Source organism: Pelophylax lessonae, assembly GCF_965119305.1.
Source record: "Pelophylax lessonae genome assembly, chromosome: 1".
Taxonomy (NCBI): domain Eukaryota; kingdom Metazoa; phylum Chordata; class Amphibia; order Anura; family Ranidae; genus Pelophylax; species Pelophylax lessonae.
In genome coordinates this window covers 239,491,235-239,511,008 of record NC_138768.1, presented here as the reverse complement: position 1 = coordinate 239,511,008, position 19,774 = coordinate 239,491,235, and the positions used below count along the sequence as shown (strand labels likewise).

The 19,774-nt window shown below is 41.6% G+C and overlaps 1 protein-coding gene across 1 annotated transcript in view; it reads right to left on the bottom strand.

Moving 5' to 3' along the window:
- Window positions 1-19,774, bottom strand: part of TMEM132B (transmembrane protein 132B) — an 826,908-nt gene that overhangs the window by 632,263 nt on the left and 174,871 nt on the right. Inside the window, exon 2 of the mRNA XM_082244082.1 lies at window positions 11,802-12,687. Within this exon, the coding sequence (XP_082100208.1) occupies window positions 11,802-12,687 (886 nt within the window). The remainder of the gene's footprint in view (window positions 1-11,801; window positions 12,688-19,774) is intronic.

Below are 19,774 nucleotides of genomic sequence, written 5' to 3'. Positions count from 1 at the left end.
AACATTTATTTCAATTGCCAACATTTATTATTCCAAGTTTTAGCTTATTGATGTACTTTTAATATTTTTAATATTGTTAATTATGGTATGAGATTTTGTGAATACGTGTTTTAGTTGTTTTAATGTAAACCAGAGAGGTATCTGCGCCACCACGCGATCTCCGCAATGTGCAATAGTAATTTGATCAATGCCCATACATTAAAATTGCCCCATTAGCGATATGAGCCAGTGACACCGCCGTAAACATGCCTGGTTCGGAGGTTCAGATGTCCTGTTGTGAGCTATGAGCGGGGGGAGGGACTGAGATCTGCTGGCCAATCCACCTGAGTGTTGATGTATTTAAAGTGAGGCTTGGCACGCACTAGCCACCCCTACCGAGGAAGTCAAAGGAGCATTACGCTCGACGTAACGCGTATAGGGGGACGGAGCGTGCGTGGCCGACGCAGAGTCTCTCTCTGGTAACAGATCGCTGACATCGCTTATACAGCAGGCACGGCTGAGTGCCCAACAAATGTGAGTTGATCTGCCTTTCTCTAATAAAGCACACCCTTATTAGTAAGCAGAGAGCACTAGATTTCTTCATCTGTTTTTTATATGTCCCGGGATCTCTCGAGGTGCAATACAGTGTGGCTCTTTCCTGGAAGTCTGATCCATGATACATGTGATTGCTGGCCCGTTTGGGTCCTTTAGGAAGGTGAGAGGCTAATTCACCTGGTGGAGGGATTCACTAATTGGTGTTTACAACTTGTTTTCATCACTGGATTTTCTTCAATTGGATACGGGGACACTCTTCATATCACTTTATTGGAAGCACACACATTGCTATGTGCCTTATGAACTGGATATGATTTATTGTATTTAAAGTCATCACTTTTTTAGTATATTTCTGGCGCATCACATTTTGATAGGATTTATAGTTTATTGTGATTTGTGAAACACGATTGGTGTATGCTGCCGGATACCACTTATATACTTTCACACACCTGATTTATGCACAGTGAATTGAGGTTGAGTTATTTTATCACATATATTGGGTTTGCGCTGATAGTTTTTTTGTATTTCATTTAACTCTAAAGGAACTCTAAAGGAAGGTTTTGTCTTTAGTTATACTAAAGGCAAAACTATGTTATACTATAGGCAAGTTGGCATGGTAATTGTTGTAAAAAAGATTACATTTTCCTCTTTTTTTAATGGTAAATGCAGCTATGAAGCAAGATTTCTCCAATATCCTGGTAGGCAGTGCCCAAGGGGGTGGAAGGGACTAAACAGGGCTTTTACATCTCCTTAATCCTTTGATGCCGACTCCCAACGGCCCTTTAAGGGGTTTGAAATTCTGGAAGGTGGGCTTGTGATCATGTAAATGCCTTGATTTGCTGTCACGGCGGTCACATGATCAGAAAACTCCAGATCGCAAGGAGCCGCTGGTCACTGTGCGCCAAGGCCCAGCCACCAAGAGGCCGCATATTTGCGTGCGCTTGGCGCTTAGAGGTTAAGCTCCCCGAGGCGTGGCCTGGAGCAGCATGGGATAGGACGCGAGTGAGAGCAGCTCCGCCGATACACACTCCTTACCTTGTAAATCCTGCACTTGGAGATTCTTAATAGCCTCCCCGACATCCCTGCACCTGAAACCGGACTGTCTGCAGTATGTCTCCACCGAAGAAGCAGACAGATACAGCCGCCAAACTTGAGAAATATCGCCGCACGGACAAGGATCTCCCCGCTCCAGATGGCGCTCAGGCAGGACCGGAGACGAGCGCCATGGGCGCTGAGACAGCTAAGGTGCTGGAGGCTATTTCTCAATGCCAGGCTTCACTAACTAGTAAGATCGAGGAGGTGAAAGCCGATATCTCCTTGATCAGACAGGATCTCCAGAGGGTGAGGGAGAGAGTGACCGAGGCTGAGCAGCGGATCAGTGCTGTGGAGGATTCCCTCCCACCTCTGCAAAACTCCTTAGACCGTCTCCAGCTCCAAGTTACTCAGTTAATGATTAAACAGGATGATATGGAGAACCGACTGCGAAGATGTAATATTCGGATGATTGGACTGCCTGAGGGAGCAGAGGGGGCCCATCCATCAGATTTTCTTGAGCAACTCCTGATTAACACTTATGGTCGTGCGGCTTTTTCCCCGACCTTTGCAGTGGAGAGAGCCCACCGCCTATTCGGCAGACCACCGCCGCAGGGGGCCCCCCCTCGCACTTTCATAGCCAAACTATTAAATTTTAGAGATAGGGACGCTGTGCTACGTCTCACCAGGGAGAAGGGCAATATCCCCTTCGGGAATAGCAGGCTTGCAATTTTCCCGGATTTCTCGGCGGATGTCCAGAAAAAACGCAAAACCTTTATAGAGGCAAAACGCAGGCTCCGCATAAAGAACATTAAGTATGCCATGCTATTCCCTGCCCGCCTCCGTGTGGAGGGCGAAGACAGAGTACACTTCTTCGATGATCCGGAGGCAGTTATTTCCTGGTTGGAACATCTCGAGGCGCGGGGTTAGGGCTGCCTCATGCCTCATCTCCCCTGTCGTGCTGGATCCTGGTTGGATCTTCTGAATCTCTGAATTTCTAAACTATTGGATTGTTCTCTCCTCTCCTTTGCTGGAAGATACATTTGCTTATTTTTTTTTTTTTTTTGAGACCACCCAGATTCTTATTTTTGTAGACATGTTAGATAGAACCCGAGATGGTCAGGTATCACCCGGGTCCCTCGGTGGGGTGGCTGTTACCTCCCCCCCCCCCCCCTATGGATGTTTCTTTATTTATTTTTTTTCTCTTTTTTTATTGGGGTATTTTGTCCATGGAGGGGGGGGGGGTTAAAATAAGGAAAAAAGGAGGGGAGGGGGGAAAAAAAAAAAGGAAAGGGAAAGGAGGGTAAAAATTTTTTCCCTTTTTTTTTTTTTTGGCGGAGCCATTGAAGTCTCTCACTTTCTGTCCTAGATACATGTACTGTTATCCAGCGAAGTTTCGCCATATGATTGCCTATGTTAGGCACATGCACCAACCATCCCTCTGCTACCGCCCTGCGGGACAGAAGGGATATCTCTCACACGTCTTTGTATTTGATCCCTTTCATTTGTCTTTTTTTTTCTGTGTGTGTGTTTTTTTTTTTCTTCTCCTGGGTTTTTCACGGGTTGATAGGGTAGATGGAGTTTTCTTTTTTGGATTAAGAGCCCGCACTAGTTGGAGTAGGAGCGGGGCGGGGTGGGTGGTTGGGATGTCTTTATTGTCACTATATGTTTTTTCTTTTTATGTATCAAGGAATGAGTACTGCAATATTTTTTTACTGTGTTATTTTTTCCCCTTCTTGCCGAGTGAAATTACATATTTTTTCATGTTTTTTTACTGATATATATTCTGTTTCTTTTTTTTTTAGTATGTATTTCCCTAGATATCAGAACCGAACGGTACCCACGGAGCTCCTGCATGATATTATGTTGATCCATCTCCATGGCGCACCTTAAACTCCTTACTTGGAATGTTCGGGGCATGAGGGACAGACTTAAGAGGTCAGCTGTTTTTGATGCCTTAAAACGCCATAGGGCAGACGTTATAGTTTTACTTGAGACCCATCTAGAAGGTACTCTTCAAAGGGCGCTGAAGCGCCCTTGGTTGGGATGGACGTTCCATTCCATGTACACTTCTCATTCCCGTGGTGTGGCAGTCTTGGTTGCCAAAGCAGTGCATTTTGAGCTCCGGGGGTCCCTAGTAGATTCGCAGGGCAGATATGTGTTTTTAGATGTACTGCTGTATGGTGAGCCTTATTTGTTATTAGCCTTTTATGTTCCTCCACCGTTTTCAGCTTCTATACTGCATGAGGGCCTGGACTTCATGGTGTTGCATCCACGGATACCAGCGATCTGGCTAGGGGATTTCAACAACACCTTGAACCCCAGTTTGGATAGGTTGCTTGCTCCCGGAGCCACACAGCCCCAGACATTGACAACTAGGTTTGCACGGTTGATGGAGGAATTTAATTTGCTGGACACTTGGAGGGTTTGTAATCCGTCATTAAGGGCGTACTCCTATTTCTCTGCCTCTCATAATTCTATGTCTCGTATTGACTTTATTTTTATATCCCCCTTTTTACTCCCCAGACTTTTAGATGCAGGCTTTTCAGCCCGCAGTCTTTCGGATCATTGTCCCTATTGGGTTACGCTCCGGATTCATAGTGAACGAATTCGGCCAGCCTGGCGATTAAACCCGTTTTGGCTCCCCCTCATCCCTGAGGAGATAGACTTGGCCGCTAGGTGGCAACAATTTTTTGCCGATAACGTTGGCTCGGCCTCCCCCTTGGTAGTGTGGGAGACCTTTAAGCTTCATGCTAGATCGACATTAATGACCACCATTAATTCTATTAAAGCAACTTCTGCTCAGGCGCATACCGAGGCGATTGGAACCTTGGCCTCTGCAGAAGCTGCGTATACAGCTGACCCGACACCCACTGGTGCGGATCAATTAAAATTACTGACAAGGGTAGTGGAGCAGCTGGAGTATGAAAAAGCCCGTAGGACACTTTTTTTTCAAAAACAAAAGTTGTATGAGCATGGAGAACGGGCGGGTAAACTTTTGGCCTATCTAGTACATTGCAACGATAGGCCTCCGGTGGTGATCACTCTTCATCCTCCAATGGGACCTCCTGTAACCGACCCTGGGTTAGTGGCTGACCGATTTCGGGACTTTTTCCGCGACCTTTACACTTCTACAGCCCCGGCCGATGACTCTCCGATCTCCCTGTATATGTCCCCGGACGTTCTTCCCCAATTGTCGGTCGAGCAGCTGGAGCTTCTCGAAGCCCCGCTGTCGCAGGAAGAGATTATTGAGGCTATGGCTAGAATTCCCAGGTCTAAGTCCCCGGGAACAGATGGAATACCCATAGAATTTTATTCTACATACTCTGAGGTATTGGTGCCACACTTGTTGTCTATGTTTGAATGCGCATTTGAATCCTACACACTGCCCCCTACTATGCGGGAAGCTTTAATTGTTCTTATTCCTAAACCAGGTAAAGATCCCCATCAACCCGCCTCTTATCGCCCAATTTCTCTGTTACAAGTTGACGTCAAGATTCTGGCTAAAATCCTGTCTATTCGCCTCAGCAAGGTCATTCTTTCTCTTGTTCATGCGGACCAGTCGGGTTTTATGCCAGGCAGGAACACCTCCTTCAATTTGAGGCGTCTTTTTATGAATCTACAGGCTGCACATGATAACATTGGCTCAAGAGTTGTGGTGTCCTTAGACACAGCAAGGGCATTTGACTCAGTAGAATGGGGTTTTCTTTGGAGATGCCTGGAGGGATATGGCTTTGGCCCCAATTTCATCCGGTGGGTACGGATTCTCTACCAGGCTCCGGTGGCTAAAGTACTGGCTAATGGGAGGACATCGGAGGGGTTTTCTCTTACTAGGGGTACTCGGCAAGGTTGTCCCCTTTCGCCCCTTTTGTATGCGCTGGTAGCAGAGCCACTTGCGATAGCGATCCGGTCGCACTCTGATATTCATGGTCTCCGGGTGGGAAGATTAGAAGAAAAAATTAGTATGTATGCAGATGATACCCTGTTGTACCTGGCTGACCCAGACTTATCCCTCTCAGTAGCCCTTTCCCTTATTAAACAGTTTGGCCGATTTTCTGGATTACAAATCAATTGGGACAAATCTCAAATTTTGCCCATAGATAATATTTCCCCCTTCCCTGTAAACCCACTTTTCCCTTTGCAGGTAGTGAATCGTATTAAATATTTAGGGATCCAGGTGACTAAATCTTCGATGGATTATATACAGAACAACATACAACCCTTGTTTACATTGTTAAAAGCTAAGACACAGATATGGGCGCGTCTTCCGCTGGGGGTTTGCGGCCGGATTAACCTCGTAAAAATGGTGTTATTACCTAAGTTTTTGTATATTTTGTGGCATTCTCCAATTTACCTTCCCCTTAAGTTTTTTCTTCAGATAGAAGCTATACTTAAGCCCTTTATTTGGGGATCCAGTAGACATAAGCTGGCATGGCGGAAGCTTAAAAGTCCCGTTGACCTGGGTGGTATGGCTCTCCCAGATTTTAATTTATATTACCTGGCATCACAGTTATCCCACTTCTTTCATCTTCATAGTTTTGATAGGGAGAGATTCCTGGCCCTTCTAGCCCCTGCATGGGCCCATGCATTAGTTGAACCCCTATCCTTGATTCTGGTGGGCGTACGGGGGGCTGAAACCCGGGGGGATAAGACCTCTATGTTATATCAGTATAGGCGAATATGGGAGGTGGTGTCAACCAAATTGGATATACCCTTGCTACATGCATATACGCCGCTGTGGCATAATACCAGTCTCCGTGAGTGTGCCTCTATTCCGGATGCACATGTGTGGGCCCATTATGGAATTTCCTATTTGGTTGATATACTTACCAAAGGTGAACTCCAATCTTTTGATGAGTTAAAAGGGCAACACGATCTCCCAAATCATATGTATTTTAGGTACCTGCAGCTTAGGCACGCTTTCGCAGTTCAATTTCCCCGTCCTATTCAAGAATTGACCGTAATCCCAGTCTTGGAGGTGGTAATGGGCTTTGAATCTAAACAACTTATTTCATATATGTATAATGCACTCCTTTTGCCAGAATCAACGGTCTTGGCGTATGCCATCAAGACTAAATGGGAGGGAGATATCGGGACGCTTGAGGATAAGGAATGGGGGGAAGCCTTAGATAACTGCAAATCGGTTTCTCCGAAACTCTCGGATCGCCTGACTCAATTATATATTCTACATAGAGCTTACCTGACACCGGCTGTGGTGGCTACCTATCGTAGCGAGGCTACTGGCCAGTGTCCCATGTGCAGGGTGGAGCGTGGCACCTTTTACCATTTGCTCTGGACATGTACAGAGGTCCAGGGCTTTTGGGAGCAGGTGGTTAGATTTCTACATGATACCATGGGGTCTCCTTTGACCCTGGTTCCGAAATTCTGTTTACTAGGAATACCCCCTGATACTAATATAGATAAATATACCACTCTGTTTTTGCATGAGACACTGTTTCTCGCTAGGAAGTGTTTGGCCCGCCGCTGGATGAGAGATTCACCTCCATCTCTACAGGATTGGCTCCGGGAGGTCAATGTAACCTTGCCCTATAAAAAACTGATCTATTCCCATAGAGGAAGTGTATCCAAGTATAATAAGATATGGGATAGGTGGGTTCAGGCCCCAGAGACGTGTATGCCATCTGAATAAAGCCATATAAGTGATCGTTCTAATTTCAGGGAGTGGTACAGCTGTTTGTTTTCATTCTTTGTGTTTCCTCTGTTTCCTTTCCTTCCCTAGGGAGGGGACGTATTAGTAATGTATATTATTAGTAGTATGTACAAAATGACAGATATCAGTCTACTTGTATTGTGTTCCTCGGCTTCTTTTAATTGCAGTACAGGTTCCTTTATATGAACCCTCGTTTGACATATGTATATTAGTTTGGTTTACTCATTCCTTAAAATTTTAAGATGTGTATTGTACAATGTTGTATAGTTTTTTGTTTTGATTTATTACAATAAAGAACTTGTTGAAAAAAAAAGAGGTTAAGCTCCCCCAGATAAAGCAAACTGATATGGATGGAGGTAGGCTTGGTTACTTGCTGATAGGGTTATAAATGCTGATTGGAATACTTATATTCATTCACCCCACTGATGGTAAGTCCAACATTGTGGTCCATCAATTCACCTCTATGCATCTTGTTTCTGTTACGCCTCATGCACACTGGATTTTAAAAAACCCCTGTTAAGGGGGTTTGACTTTTTCTCTGCTTCTTAACGCCCCTCTATGTTATCCTATACACACTGGGATTTAAAAATGCCACTGTTAAGGTGGTTTGACTTTTTTTCTGCCTCTTAATGCCCCTCTATGTTATCCTATGTGACCATGAACAATAGACATCAATAGGCGTTTAGAGGCAGGAATGTTTAGACAGGAAAAAAAAAAAAAATCACTTGCACGTTCAGAAGAGATTCGCTTTGGCAGAAGAAAATGTTGAACATGTCTAAATGTGTGTAAACGTATCTAAACATGCCTAAGTGCTAGGCACATTTAGCATTTGAGCATTCATTCATTTCAATGGCCAGAATAATATAATGGCCAATGAAATGACTTAACGCCCAAATGCTTGACGCACCTCCATGCCTCTAAATGTGCCTAAATGTATTAGAAAAATTAAGCTTTAGGCCAGGAGAAAATTAATTTAGAAGAGCTGGGAAAACGTCTGGTGTGCCTGAGGCCTAAGACTTACCACCGAAACAGGATTATTTGGAAAGGGATTGGCAATGGCTACCATTTGATTTCCCCACATCATACATAGCAATTACCTGCTGATGAGTAAGATTGCCTTGAAGCAGATTGTTTTTGCATGCAGAAGGAGCTATGATATACAACAGGTCCGAACTGCCGCAATTGCGCTTGTGAATTATGTACTGTATACTAATTGAGAATTGATTAGCTCTGTGGTATTTTCTATCCATATTTGATGCAACATGAACTTCTGATTGAGTTTCACTTATCGCTTACCTATTGGGATCACAACAAACATCCTGATTTTATCAAGGTCCTGAATAGACATGGATTAAGGAGGGGCCTACTTGGTATTCACATGCTGTATAGTGTTTCCATTTGTATACTGTCACTGTGCAATTGAATCAAATTAACAATCCAGCCTCAAAGAGCTGACAGGGACTATTGCTTTGACAACCAGTACTTACCTGTGCACCTTTAATGTCTATTCTTTGACATATCTTTTAAAGCAGTAGTAAAGTCTTGTATTAAAAAAAATTCTCCCTGCAAGTTAATGTCATAATGTGCTAGTATGCATTGCATACTAGCACATTATGCAAGACCTAACTTAAAACAAAGCCGCCCAGCGGCACACTGTCACTGCTGACAGGGCTACCATCTTCCCCCGGTCTTCTTTCCGCCTATTTGAATGCCTGAGCCGCGATTAAGTCACTCCGGCCCATGTGCACGGGTGTCACGGCCGCGGCACAAAGCATCCTATACTAGCACATTATGATAGACTTACCATGAGTATGCCGTCCCTTCAGAGCGAGTGTATAAGTGACGTCATTGGCTGCAGAAACAGCCAATATCTCCTAAACAATGCACAATTAGGATATGTTTCTTGTACCTACAAGTAAGCTTCATTATAAGCTTACCTGTAGGTACAAGTGTCCAAGAGGTGTTTACTATCATTTTAACAAACAATGTATTCGGCTACATGAATCCACTGTATCACAAATTGTGATTTTACAGCTTTCCTGCCTAAGTAGTATTTATTAAATACAGTATAAGGAAACAGTGAGAGGATATGAAACTTAGGTCAACATGGTATAGGTTAATAATATACTTTAGACACTTCAAATTTACAAGGGCAACAACTCTGAGAAGTTTATTTTGGTTGCACAGTGAATATATAAGTGGCCAAGTCATGCAGCTTAACACAGAATAGCCATGGCTGAAACGCGTTAACATCTGCTATATGTGTCTGTCTTTTATGGAGCATCAATACATTTGGATATATTTAGGAGCATGTATGGAGTTGCAGATCATCTTCTACTAATTACTGTGTTGCCAGCTATGTGACTACATATCCTGCACCCGACAGCTCAGGAGGACTTCTGCACGATTTGGGGTAGTAGCACCTTTCTCTCTGATGTGCTATGTATATATACAGTGCATGGTGGCCCATGTACATATGTGGTTCATAGAGCTATGTGTAATTTATGAACTTAAAGTGTTATTAAACCCAGGACTTTGCATTCACTATATCTGGTCTCCTACAGTACACAGAACATGGAAATGCAATAGTTTTAGTAAATATAAGTTGCCAAATACCTTTTTTCATCAGCAGTTAAAGCAGTCTTGTGACTTCTATCAGTATCTGGTTAAAGCTTGTAGGAGGAGTTTTTATTGTACTCTGACTGTCCTATAAGGCTGCAGCACCCCTTACAGTCTGTCTGGACAGTGCTGATTGGCCCTGTGCTGATCACATGCACCCTCCCAGGAAAAAGAACTCTAGCAATACACACCAAACTGAGCATGTGCAGCCTGTCCCCCAGATTCTGTTTTATCTGGAGATGGATTGGGGGCTGTGGAAGGAGGGGAGGATCAGAGAAGACAGGATTAAACATCCTTTTTACACAATGCAGAGGATTAACCCCTTAGGTCCCACAGTGAGTATAACAAAGCATGCTTTACTGCATATACACACTGATTTTACTGTTGTGGGTTAAGTAACATTTTAACTTCATGTATAATTTACATGAGAAATGAATATAGTGTTTAGACATGTCTTGTGATGTTGAGATAAATAAGATTGTGTAATGTGTATTTCTCATTGGTAGAATAATCTCTGATTTTGGAGCTATATATAAAGGCTGGAAGGGATACTACGTAAGATTTTAACAGTAATTTTGAGTCTGCACATCCTTTCCTTTGCTTTTTTTTCCTTTGCTTTTTTTATTGGTCTGTGCTTACTTCATCCTCTTCTATGTATTTCTGTTAATTTGCAGAGAAGACGGAATCAGGGAATATGGGGGAACTGGCTGTGCTTATAGCCAAGGAAAACGTGGGAGAACTGACTATGCATTGTGTAGATTGCTGCTTTGTTACCCATGTTCTGGGGATGCTTAGTGTATACTTTGTTTGGGCATTGTAACAGATACGCATTGCTTGAATTAGGGTGTAAAAACCTCAGCTGTTTATTGATTTTACAGACATGCATTTAAAATTAACTTTACAAATTTACTGTAAGTTGTTGTTAAATGACTTCTGGGAATATTTAACATTTGTGTTTTTATAATAAACTGTTACATTTGGAGAGTACATGTTAATGCATATTCTGTATGTTGCTATGTATACAGAGTATTGAATAAAGAGTAAGCGTTGTGCCATATATATCATAATAAATTATCTTTATTGTTTCTATGTATCAGAATAAACACTTGGAATTGTGATATGTACACAGGAATGCAGCCCCCGCATTCTGCTTTTTTTTTTAAATCAGAATAGGTGTTCTAGTTATCACGTGCACAAAGGGGATACTGCTTTAAATGTACCAATATTAAAGCAAACCTGGTACAAACCAAGGCAATTGAGTCTGCACAATTAGAACTATTGCTTGTGGCATATTTACTTAGTATTGAATTCCAGCTTAGCACTAACTATTCTTAAAACTGCCCCCATCCCCTTCTTAACAGCTATGCTAACAAACCTACGTATGCAAGAAAGATGTATATAGTTACCTACTTTCGCTCTGGTCCGGTCGCGTGATCCACTGTGTCAGCCAACGGCTGCTGCAGGGGAGTGGAGAGAGCAATGGCTAGTAAAGTCTGGAGCGGTGATGTCACCCATAGACTTCTATGGCCCATCCATTGTCAATGCTCTCTCCTCTTTCCTGCAGTCGCACTGATTTGCACAGGGGTGCCAGATTACGTGACCGGATCGGAACAGCCTGAAAAAAGGTGGGCACATACATCCTTCTTAAAAGGGTAGTTAGCATAGACATTAGGAGAGGAGGGAACAGTTTTAAGAGTACTTATGGTTAAGTTGGAATTCCACTTTAAAATAAAATTAGAGTGTGTAAGAGAACAATGGCAACAGATACCCTAAATCCAATAATGCACCGTGTACTGGTATTTCAATATGGCACCATGTGTACATTTTTTTTCCTCTGAAAACCACTTACCTTATATACTGCACATATGTTAATAGGATTAGCATTGGCAAAATCAAAATATATCCCATTGTAGACACTGCATAACATGATTTGAAAGCAGCATACCTTAACATGAACTGATGTGTCATGGATCCTCCAACTATCGACACAAAGAAAGTGACAACATCTCCCACTTTTACTGGGCCAGGTGGGTATCGAATCTGAATATTGCTATCCAGTCTGAGCAGAGACATCCTCAAAGTGTGGCGGGTGGGATAAACAATTACACTGCCAAACCTTTCCAGGGCACTGGAGGCTTTGTGGGCAGCATCTTTATTGGACTGAATCCTGTTTGACCATTTAGTCTCCTCTGTATAACATTCCTCATCTTCTCCAGTTGTATAGACAATATGATGCAGTTCCACTGGGATTCCTTGTGGTGAAGCGGGGTAAATATGGTCCTCTGTAGGAGGAGACGTACTCAACCAGCTGGGCAGCAGCTCCAATTCCGCAACACACAATCCCAGATTACCTTTCAGTCTACAGCTTGATGAAATTTCCCGGTTTTCCAAGGTGGCGACCATTCGAACACATGGTAAAACCTCTGCTGGATTATAGTCCTCCCAGTCTCTTCCTGTGATATAAAATAATGCCTGCACTTTGGGTTTGTCAGAGTATATTGAACTCTCAATGATGTGGGCTTTTAATTGCCAGTTAAATGTGAATTTGTTGGAGAAACTGAAAGTACTTGAGGTAATCATCACATTTTTTGGCACAGTTTGCTCTGCTGAATAGGGTCCATAGGTGGCATTTATGGCTGGTGGCGTCTTGGCTTTATATATGAAAAGGGGTTCTGTTCGGGACTGTAGACTTGAGTTTTTCATAAGGTCTTGATTGGCCTCTTTAAGAAAAAAGGAGACTTCAGAATTACAGACGTGATAGCTTACAGGTAGATAGACAGGGACTGATGAAAACCTCTGTATACTATCCATCGTTGCCCGGCTCTCTATTACTGCAAGAGAAAAAGTAAGATATAAAAAAAATCAATGTTTTGATCATCGAAAGCAAAGAGGTTTTTTACAGGAATGCCTTCCTTTCAGTTTCTAAGACAAGTGCTTGGACAATTTTCTCTTTAGTGAGAAAAAAAAGTACATAAAATGCTACATATAACTTCAAGTAATTACATATTATCCAACCACATAAAAAAAAAAAAAAGAAAAGAAAGTTACAATCAACACCTATTATATGAGCTGAAAACCATGGAAGTCTCAAATACAGAACCATTTTATTTAAACAGCTACAGCTATGTTTATCCTTTTTATAGATAGATATACTGTAACTACTGTTCAAATTCCTTAATCAACCACAAAAAAAGGCTTACAGAATATACAACTGTTCTGAAGGCGTCGCATATAGGAATTCCATAGTCAAAACAAGATGTTTTGCAAAGTCTATAAACAATATTACTCCATAAGTTATGTAAACTGTAAAAATGTATACACGTGAAACAGAGGTGTAGAATTAGGGAGAGCAGTGGTGGCAATAACTTTGAGGTCCATGGCCCTGTGATCAGGGCTCATCTATTCCTAACCAACATAGGCCATAATGGCCCAGGTTAGCAGGACAGCCAGGGGCAGCACATGGTCACACTCATTATGCTGACTGTCAGGAACACATCCTCATGTATAAAATAAAGGTTGGGATTGTTGTCCTGATACCTAGAACCAAATTACTAGCAGATGGAACCGCCTGCCTTAGTCTTTTAGTCTTCATTTCTAAGTGTTGTATATGGTGAGGTGCTATTACTCTTTAGTAAACAAATATTTTGAACCATACAATGGATAAAATATATATAAAGTGGCTACAGTATTGAAAAAGTGCATAAAGGTGCTTCCAACGTGCAACAGATGTGTGCAAATATGCAATGGTTTCCAAAGTTCATAGAGTAAAATAAATGTGTAAAATAAGGTATCCTAAATTCCTAATATCTTAGTTAAACATTCACAGATATTATTCCATTGTTTGGTAAAACACTGTGCAATATATATGCAATGTGCAATGCATTCCCAAGTGCTCAAAATAAATGTGTGGAAATGTTAAAATGATTTCATATCAACACCAAAGGATTATTGGGATAAATTAGATTAATTAAGTGCAAGGTATTGTGACTTCATAAAAAAGTTCATATTTCTTTAGACAAAACAGGATTTTGGTCTCCTCATTCCCCCTTAAAGTGGTATGTGCTTCAAAAAAAGGTGCTGATATGTGGGTATATTTTGCTCCTCCACCTTGGTAAGTATTGGCCACTTACCAGAGTTATTCAGGCCCCCAGGACCTACAGAGCTGTAAATATGCCTCCTAGGTTAACCAGGTAATGAGGTTTGGATCCTTTAAGTGTAATAAGCCTCGTCATATGGGTTCACCTCGATGGAGTGAATGCTAGGGGATATTAAACAAATAAAAGTTTCATTGTGCAGATGTATTTATTAGGTAAAGGTGCATTGTACATTCAAAGTGCATAAACTCACATTTAGTTGTGCTTCCAGTAGAACTAACTATGGAGGGTTTCTGTGAAGCAGTCAGGAAGCGCCACTCGCAGCGTGGGTTCCGCCTTGCGTTCCACCTAAGGAACAGCATCATTTACGATTACGTCACTTCCAGTTAGGTGGAACGCAAGGCGCACCGCACGCTACGAGCCTCCATAGTTAGTGCTACTGGAAGCACTACTAAATGTGAGTTTTATGCACTTTGAATGTACCATGCACCTTTACAGAATAAATACATCTGCACAAAGAAACTTTTATTTGTTTAATATCCCTGAGCATTCATTACATCAGGATGAACCCATATGACGAGGCTTATTACACCCAACAGAACAGGATAGAGTACTTTTTTTTTTATATGGCTGTTATCTCAGAGTACATTTCATTACTTAGAGAATTGGTTCAACTTTTTTTCAGGTTGTTTGTAAAAAAAAATATTTGGGGGTGTACATTCTTTGGTCAGGAGGCTTAAAAGCATTATTATTTGGATGTTCAACATGTAAAACAAACACGGACCACATTGTACATATTGAATATTTGTGTACGATTAACTAGCCACGGCAGCCCATTAGTTTGAAAGGGCTGCCAAGCCCCCTGAAATGCAGAGAAAAGGGACCTGCAGCATTTTAGAAATTGCAGCCTGCACGGGAACCGCAAGTACAGTGTGGTTTCCAGTGCGTAAGGCGTGCCATTAGGATGGCATCCGCATGCATCCAGCGTGTTTTCCTGTGTGGGTGACTGCAGCTACGGGAACAGGTGTGGACCCACAGTGGGAACCACCTGCACAGATGTGAACCTAGCCTTAAGCGCGCAAGTGGCCCCCATAATCCTCGTGATTTATCCTGCTTCTCAATTTTTTGTGGGAGATGCAAATGAATGAGGATTTGGCTCAATTAGGGAAAGTACTTTTTTGTTTCCTTTACGAGGCTTGTGCATCACATAGTAACTGGAATTGGTACTTGTTTAGCTTGACATACAACCTTTAGTTGTGAAGTGCAACTAAACCCTGAAACCTTAAAAGCCTATAGTGCTGCAGACCTCAGCACTTAACAGGTTTGCTGTGTGTTTTCTTTAAAGCCTGTAGTTATTATTATTATTATAAGTACTTACTGTATATAGCAACATCAATTTACGCAGTTCTTTACATATATATTATACATTCATATCAGTCCTTGCCCTCAAGGAGCTTACAATCTAATGTCCCTACCTCACATTCATACATACACATACTAGGGCCAAATTAGACAGGAGCCAAATAACCTACCAGTATGTCTTTAGAGTGTAGAAGGAAACCAGAGTACCTGGAGGAAACCCATAAAGGCACAGGTAGAACATATAAACTCCAGGCAGGTAGTGTCATGGTTGAGATTCAAACTGATGACCCTAATGCGGCCAGGCGGAAGCGCTAGTCACTGTGCTTTCTTAGCATTTCCTATTTAAAAAAAGGACTCATCTCCAGTTCTTTCCTTAGGATGGCTTAATTTCCTTGCAGGGTCACATAGAGCCACCTTTGTGTGTGTTCTCCTTAATGGGACTGCAACTGAGTGTCCTTAGGCTGCATTTATCTACACAGTAAGATTACAGTCATTTCAGCAATAATCTCCCCTGCTTCTCATTCCTTTTACTTCCCTCCTCCAGCAGCTTGAGCAAAAAAAGCTTGAGAGCCTAGTACCCTGTGACATGCTTAGTGTGCGCAATTCCCTAGAGGTTCAGGGAAGCAGTACAGAGTGCTCTGAAGCTGGCACAGGTTATCATTTTGAAAAGTAAGCACTGGACAAAAACAATAAAATAAAGAAATGTACTGTGGGATGTTTCCCTCCTTGTATAGAGTGGAAAACCAAAATGCAGCCTTTAATGTCCGTATTCATCCAGTAACATTAATATAATAGCACTGATTAAGATTACAATGACTGATTATGAGAAAGCACTAGAAATTTCTCAATAAATATACTGCTTGCATCATCCAGAACTTTAGTGTATAGAGCTTTGACTTCGATTCTATACTCTACAGTTTTTTGCTCAGTGAAAGGCTTATTTAAAGAATCCTTTAGAGAGACGTATGTGGGCTGCCATTGATGACCTCCTTCTGAAAATGTCAGTTGTCTCTGGCTTCAGTATGTTTTAAATCGCTAACCCAGAAAACCAAAGCAGCAGGTGACGTCAGAACTCATGATCTGCATATGTGTTCCAGGTCAAGGACTCCTAGGATTGAACCCAAACTGTCAGCATGACAGCCAGGTAAGTGGTATTTTAGAAGAAAGGTCAGAAATGATAACCCATATCTTCTCTTGGTATAGATTTCTTTTCATGAAGACAGATCAGATAAAATACAGCCACCCATAGCAACCAGTAAGCAATGATTTTAATTGTTCCTCCTAGCTCCCAGATGAAATATGATGGGTAGTATGGGTCTCTTTGCTTTGCAAATCATCAATGCTTTTTCCGCCCTTTTTAAATAACCCCATGCCAGAAGGAAAAAAGGCTGTGTTGCTATAAAGATATAAGAGTAAAGCAATGCTGACAAACGTAGGTCTATGCAATGGCTCCTGTTCCTTCAAGCTCAGAAGGATTACTGCACACAGCATGCTTCTAAGACATGGCTGTCACAAGGCTTTTCACATGCCATGGATCTCAGCAAAGTATATTTGCCCTATGCTATCATCCATATATCTTGCACATTAAATTAAATGCCGTTTTATTGACAAAATTCACTGTGATCTATATTGTGTGGCGATTGCTGTGTAGTCTTTCCTTTCCAATGAACATAATTTATATGATCCATGATACAGAAAAGCAATATCATTGGATATTATGCTACAAGCCTGTACAGCACGATTAAATCACTTTTATTAGGTATTGTGCGACTGCCATACTAGAGGCGACAATAACAAAGTGTTTGCCTAATCGTTGTTATTTGCTCCATCTTGCAATGATTTCAAAGATTAAACTTTAATTTTGCAGCAAAGAACAATCAGTGACACTTTTACTTTCAGGCTTTAATGTAAGAAAGAAAATCTGAACAGTTTTGATCAGAGAAACACAAAACAACATTTCAGATAATTCTCTTTGAAACATCACAGCTTGTTTATTAAAGGATTTCAGTCAAGACAAAAAAAAAATAATTTAAAAAGTTACTGAATATTAGGTTGTATTCACAGAGTATGTTTTTATTTTAATATTGGCTGCTAAAGTTAAAGTAGAACTAAAGACAAAACTTTTTGTGACGGTACTCACCGTCACTGGGAGTAAAGGACAGATACTTAATGGACACTGGGAATATGGTTTGGATTGCTTCAAGTGGGACAGTAAAATTTGTCAGCTATGTATCTCGAGAAATATGTGAGGACTATTCCTGTTTGATTCTGAACATGTTCATTGAAAGAGCTAATCACATTGGCTTCTGTTCCATGTCCTCCAATGTCAGACAGGCTCTCCCTATTGTTTGTGTATTGAGGTAATGTGTATTGTATTTCAGGAGCCAGAGGATGGCCGTCTGCTAGTTCATTGGCTCCGACTGATTGAATCATTGTCATCTGTTAGTTGCTGAGTGGAAACAGTATAGATACACTACCGTTGAAAAGTTTGGGGTCACTTAGAAATGTCCTTATTTTTTTTTAAAAAGCACTGTTTTTGTTCAATGAAGATAACATTAAATTAATCAGAAATACAGTCTACACATTATTAATGTGGTAAATGACTATTCTAGCTGGAAACAGCTAATTTTTAATGGAATATCTACATAGGTGTACAGAGGCCCATTTCCAGCAACCATCACATCTGTGTTCTAATGGTACATTGCGTTAGACAATCGTGTTAAAAGGCTAATTGATGATTACAAAACCCTTGTGCAATTATGTTAGCACAGCTGAAAACTGTTGTGCTGATTAGAGAAGCAATAAAACTGGCCTTCCTTTGAGCTAGCTGAGTATCTGGAGCATCAGCATTTATGGGTTCGATTATACTCTCAAAATGGCCAGAAAGAGAGAACTTTCTTCTGAAACTCGACAGTCTATTCTTGTTCTGAGAAATGAGGTCTTTTCCATGCGAGAATTTGCCAAGACACTGAAGAATTCCTACAAAGGTGTGTACTACTCCCTTTAGAGAACAGCACAAACGGGCTCTAACCAGAATAGAAAAAGAGGTGGGAGGCTCCTGTGCACAACTTAGCAAGAGGACAAGTACATTAGAGTCTCTATTTTGAGAAATAGATGCCTCACAGGTGCTCAACTGGCAGCTTTATTAAATGCTACCCGCAAAATGGCAGTCTCAACGTCCACAGTGAAGAGGCGACTCCGGGATGCTGGCTTTCTAGACAAAGAAAAAGCCATATCTGAGACTGGCCAATAAAAGGAAAATATTAAGATATGCAAAATAACACAGATATTGAGCAGAGGAAGATTGGAAAAAAGTCTTATGGACAGATGAATTTAAGTTTGAGGTGTTTGGATCACACAGAAGAACATTTGTGAGACGCAGAACAAGTGAACAGATGCTGGAGGAGTGCCTGACGCCATCTGTCAAGCATGGTGGAAGTAATGTGATTGTGTAGGGCTGCTTTGGTGCTGGTAAAGTGGGAGATTTGTAGAAGGTAAAAGAGATTTTGAATAAGGAAGGCTATCACTCCATTTTGCAGCGCCATGCCATACCCTGTGGACAGCCAATTTCCTCCTACAACAGGACAATGACCCAAAGCACACCTCCAGACTATGCAAGAACTATTTAGGGAAGAAGCAGTCAGCTGGTATTCTGTCTGTAATGGAGTGGCCAGAGCAATCACCAGCTCTCAACCCTATTAAGCTGTTGTGAGAGAAGCTTGACCGCAGGGTATGTAAGAAGTGCCCATCAAGCCAATCCAACTTGTGGGAGGTGCTTCAGGAAGCGTGAGGTGAAATTTCTTCAGATTACCTCAACAAAATGACAGCTAGAATGCCAAAGGTCTGCAAGGCTGTAATTGCTGCAAATGAAGAATTCTTTGATGAAAGCAAAGTTTGAAGGACAAAATTATTATTTTAAATAAAATTATTATTTCTAACCTCGTCAATGCCTTGACTATATTTTCTATTCGTTTTGCAACTCATTTGATGAATAAAAGTGTTAGTTTTCATTGAAAACCTAAAAATGTCTGGGTGACCCCAAACATTTGAACGGTAGTGTATGTTAATGATATTTCTATATACAATTTCATCTGCATATGATAATGTAATCAGGAAACCCCTGACCTGATGGGGTAATTTGGTCAGGAGGGGGATGTGCTCATGTGTGTATAAATTGAGTGTGAAACTGGGGGGGCTGGGAAATCTATGTTCACGACTGGGAGAAAGGCCATATACTGATGGAAGTCCACAAGTACAGTGTGGGTTGCAGTTCCATTACACTTTTTTTCTTTAGTGAAGAGTAAAGCTGGATACACACAATACAACTTTTGTTGTCTGATTTCCTTTAGATTTACCTTCAAATATGTAGTATAAGGTATCCGTCTTGATCTATGAAAAGCAGTGATGATTCCTGAAAGACCGTCTCACTTCCAATCAGGAACAATGACATCTCAGGATACAC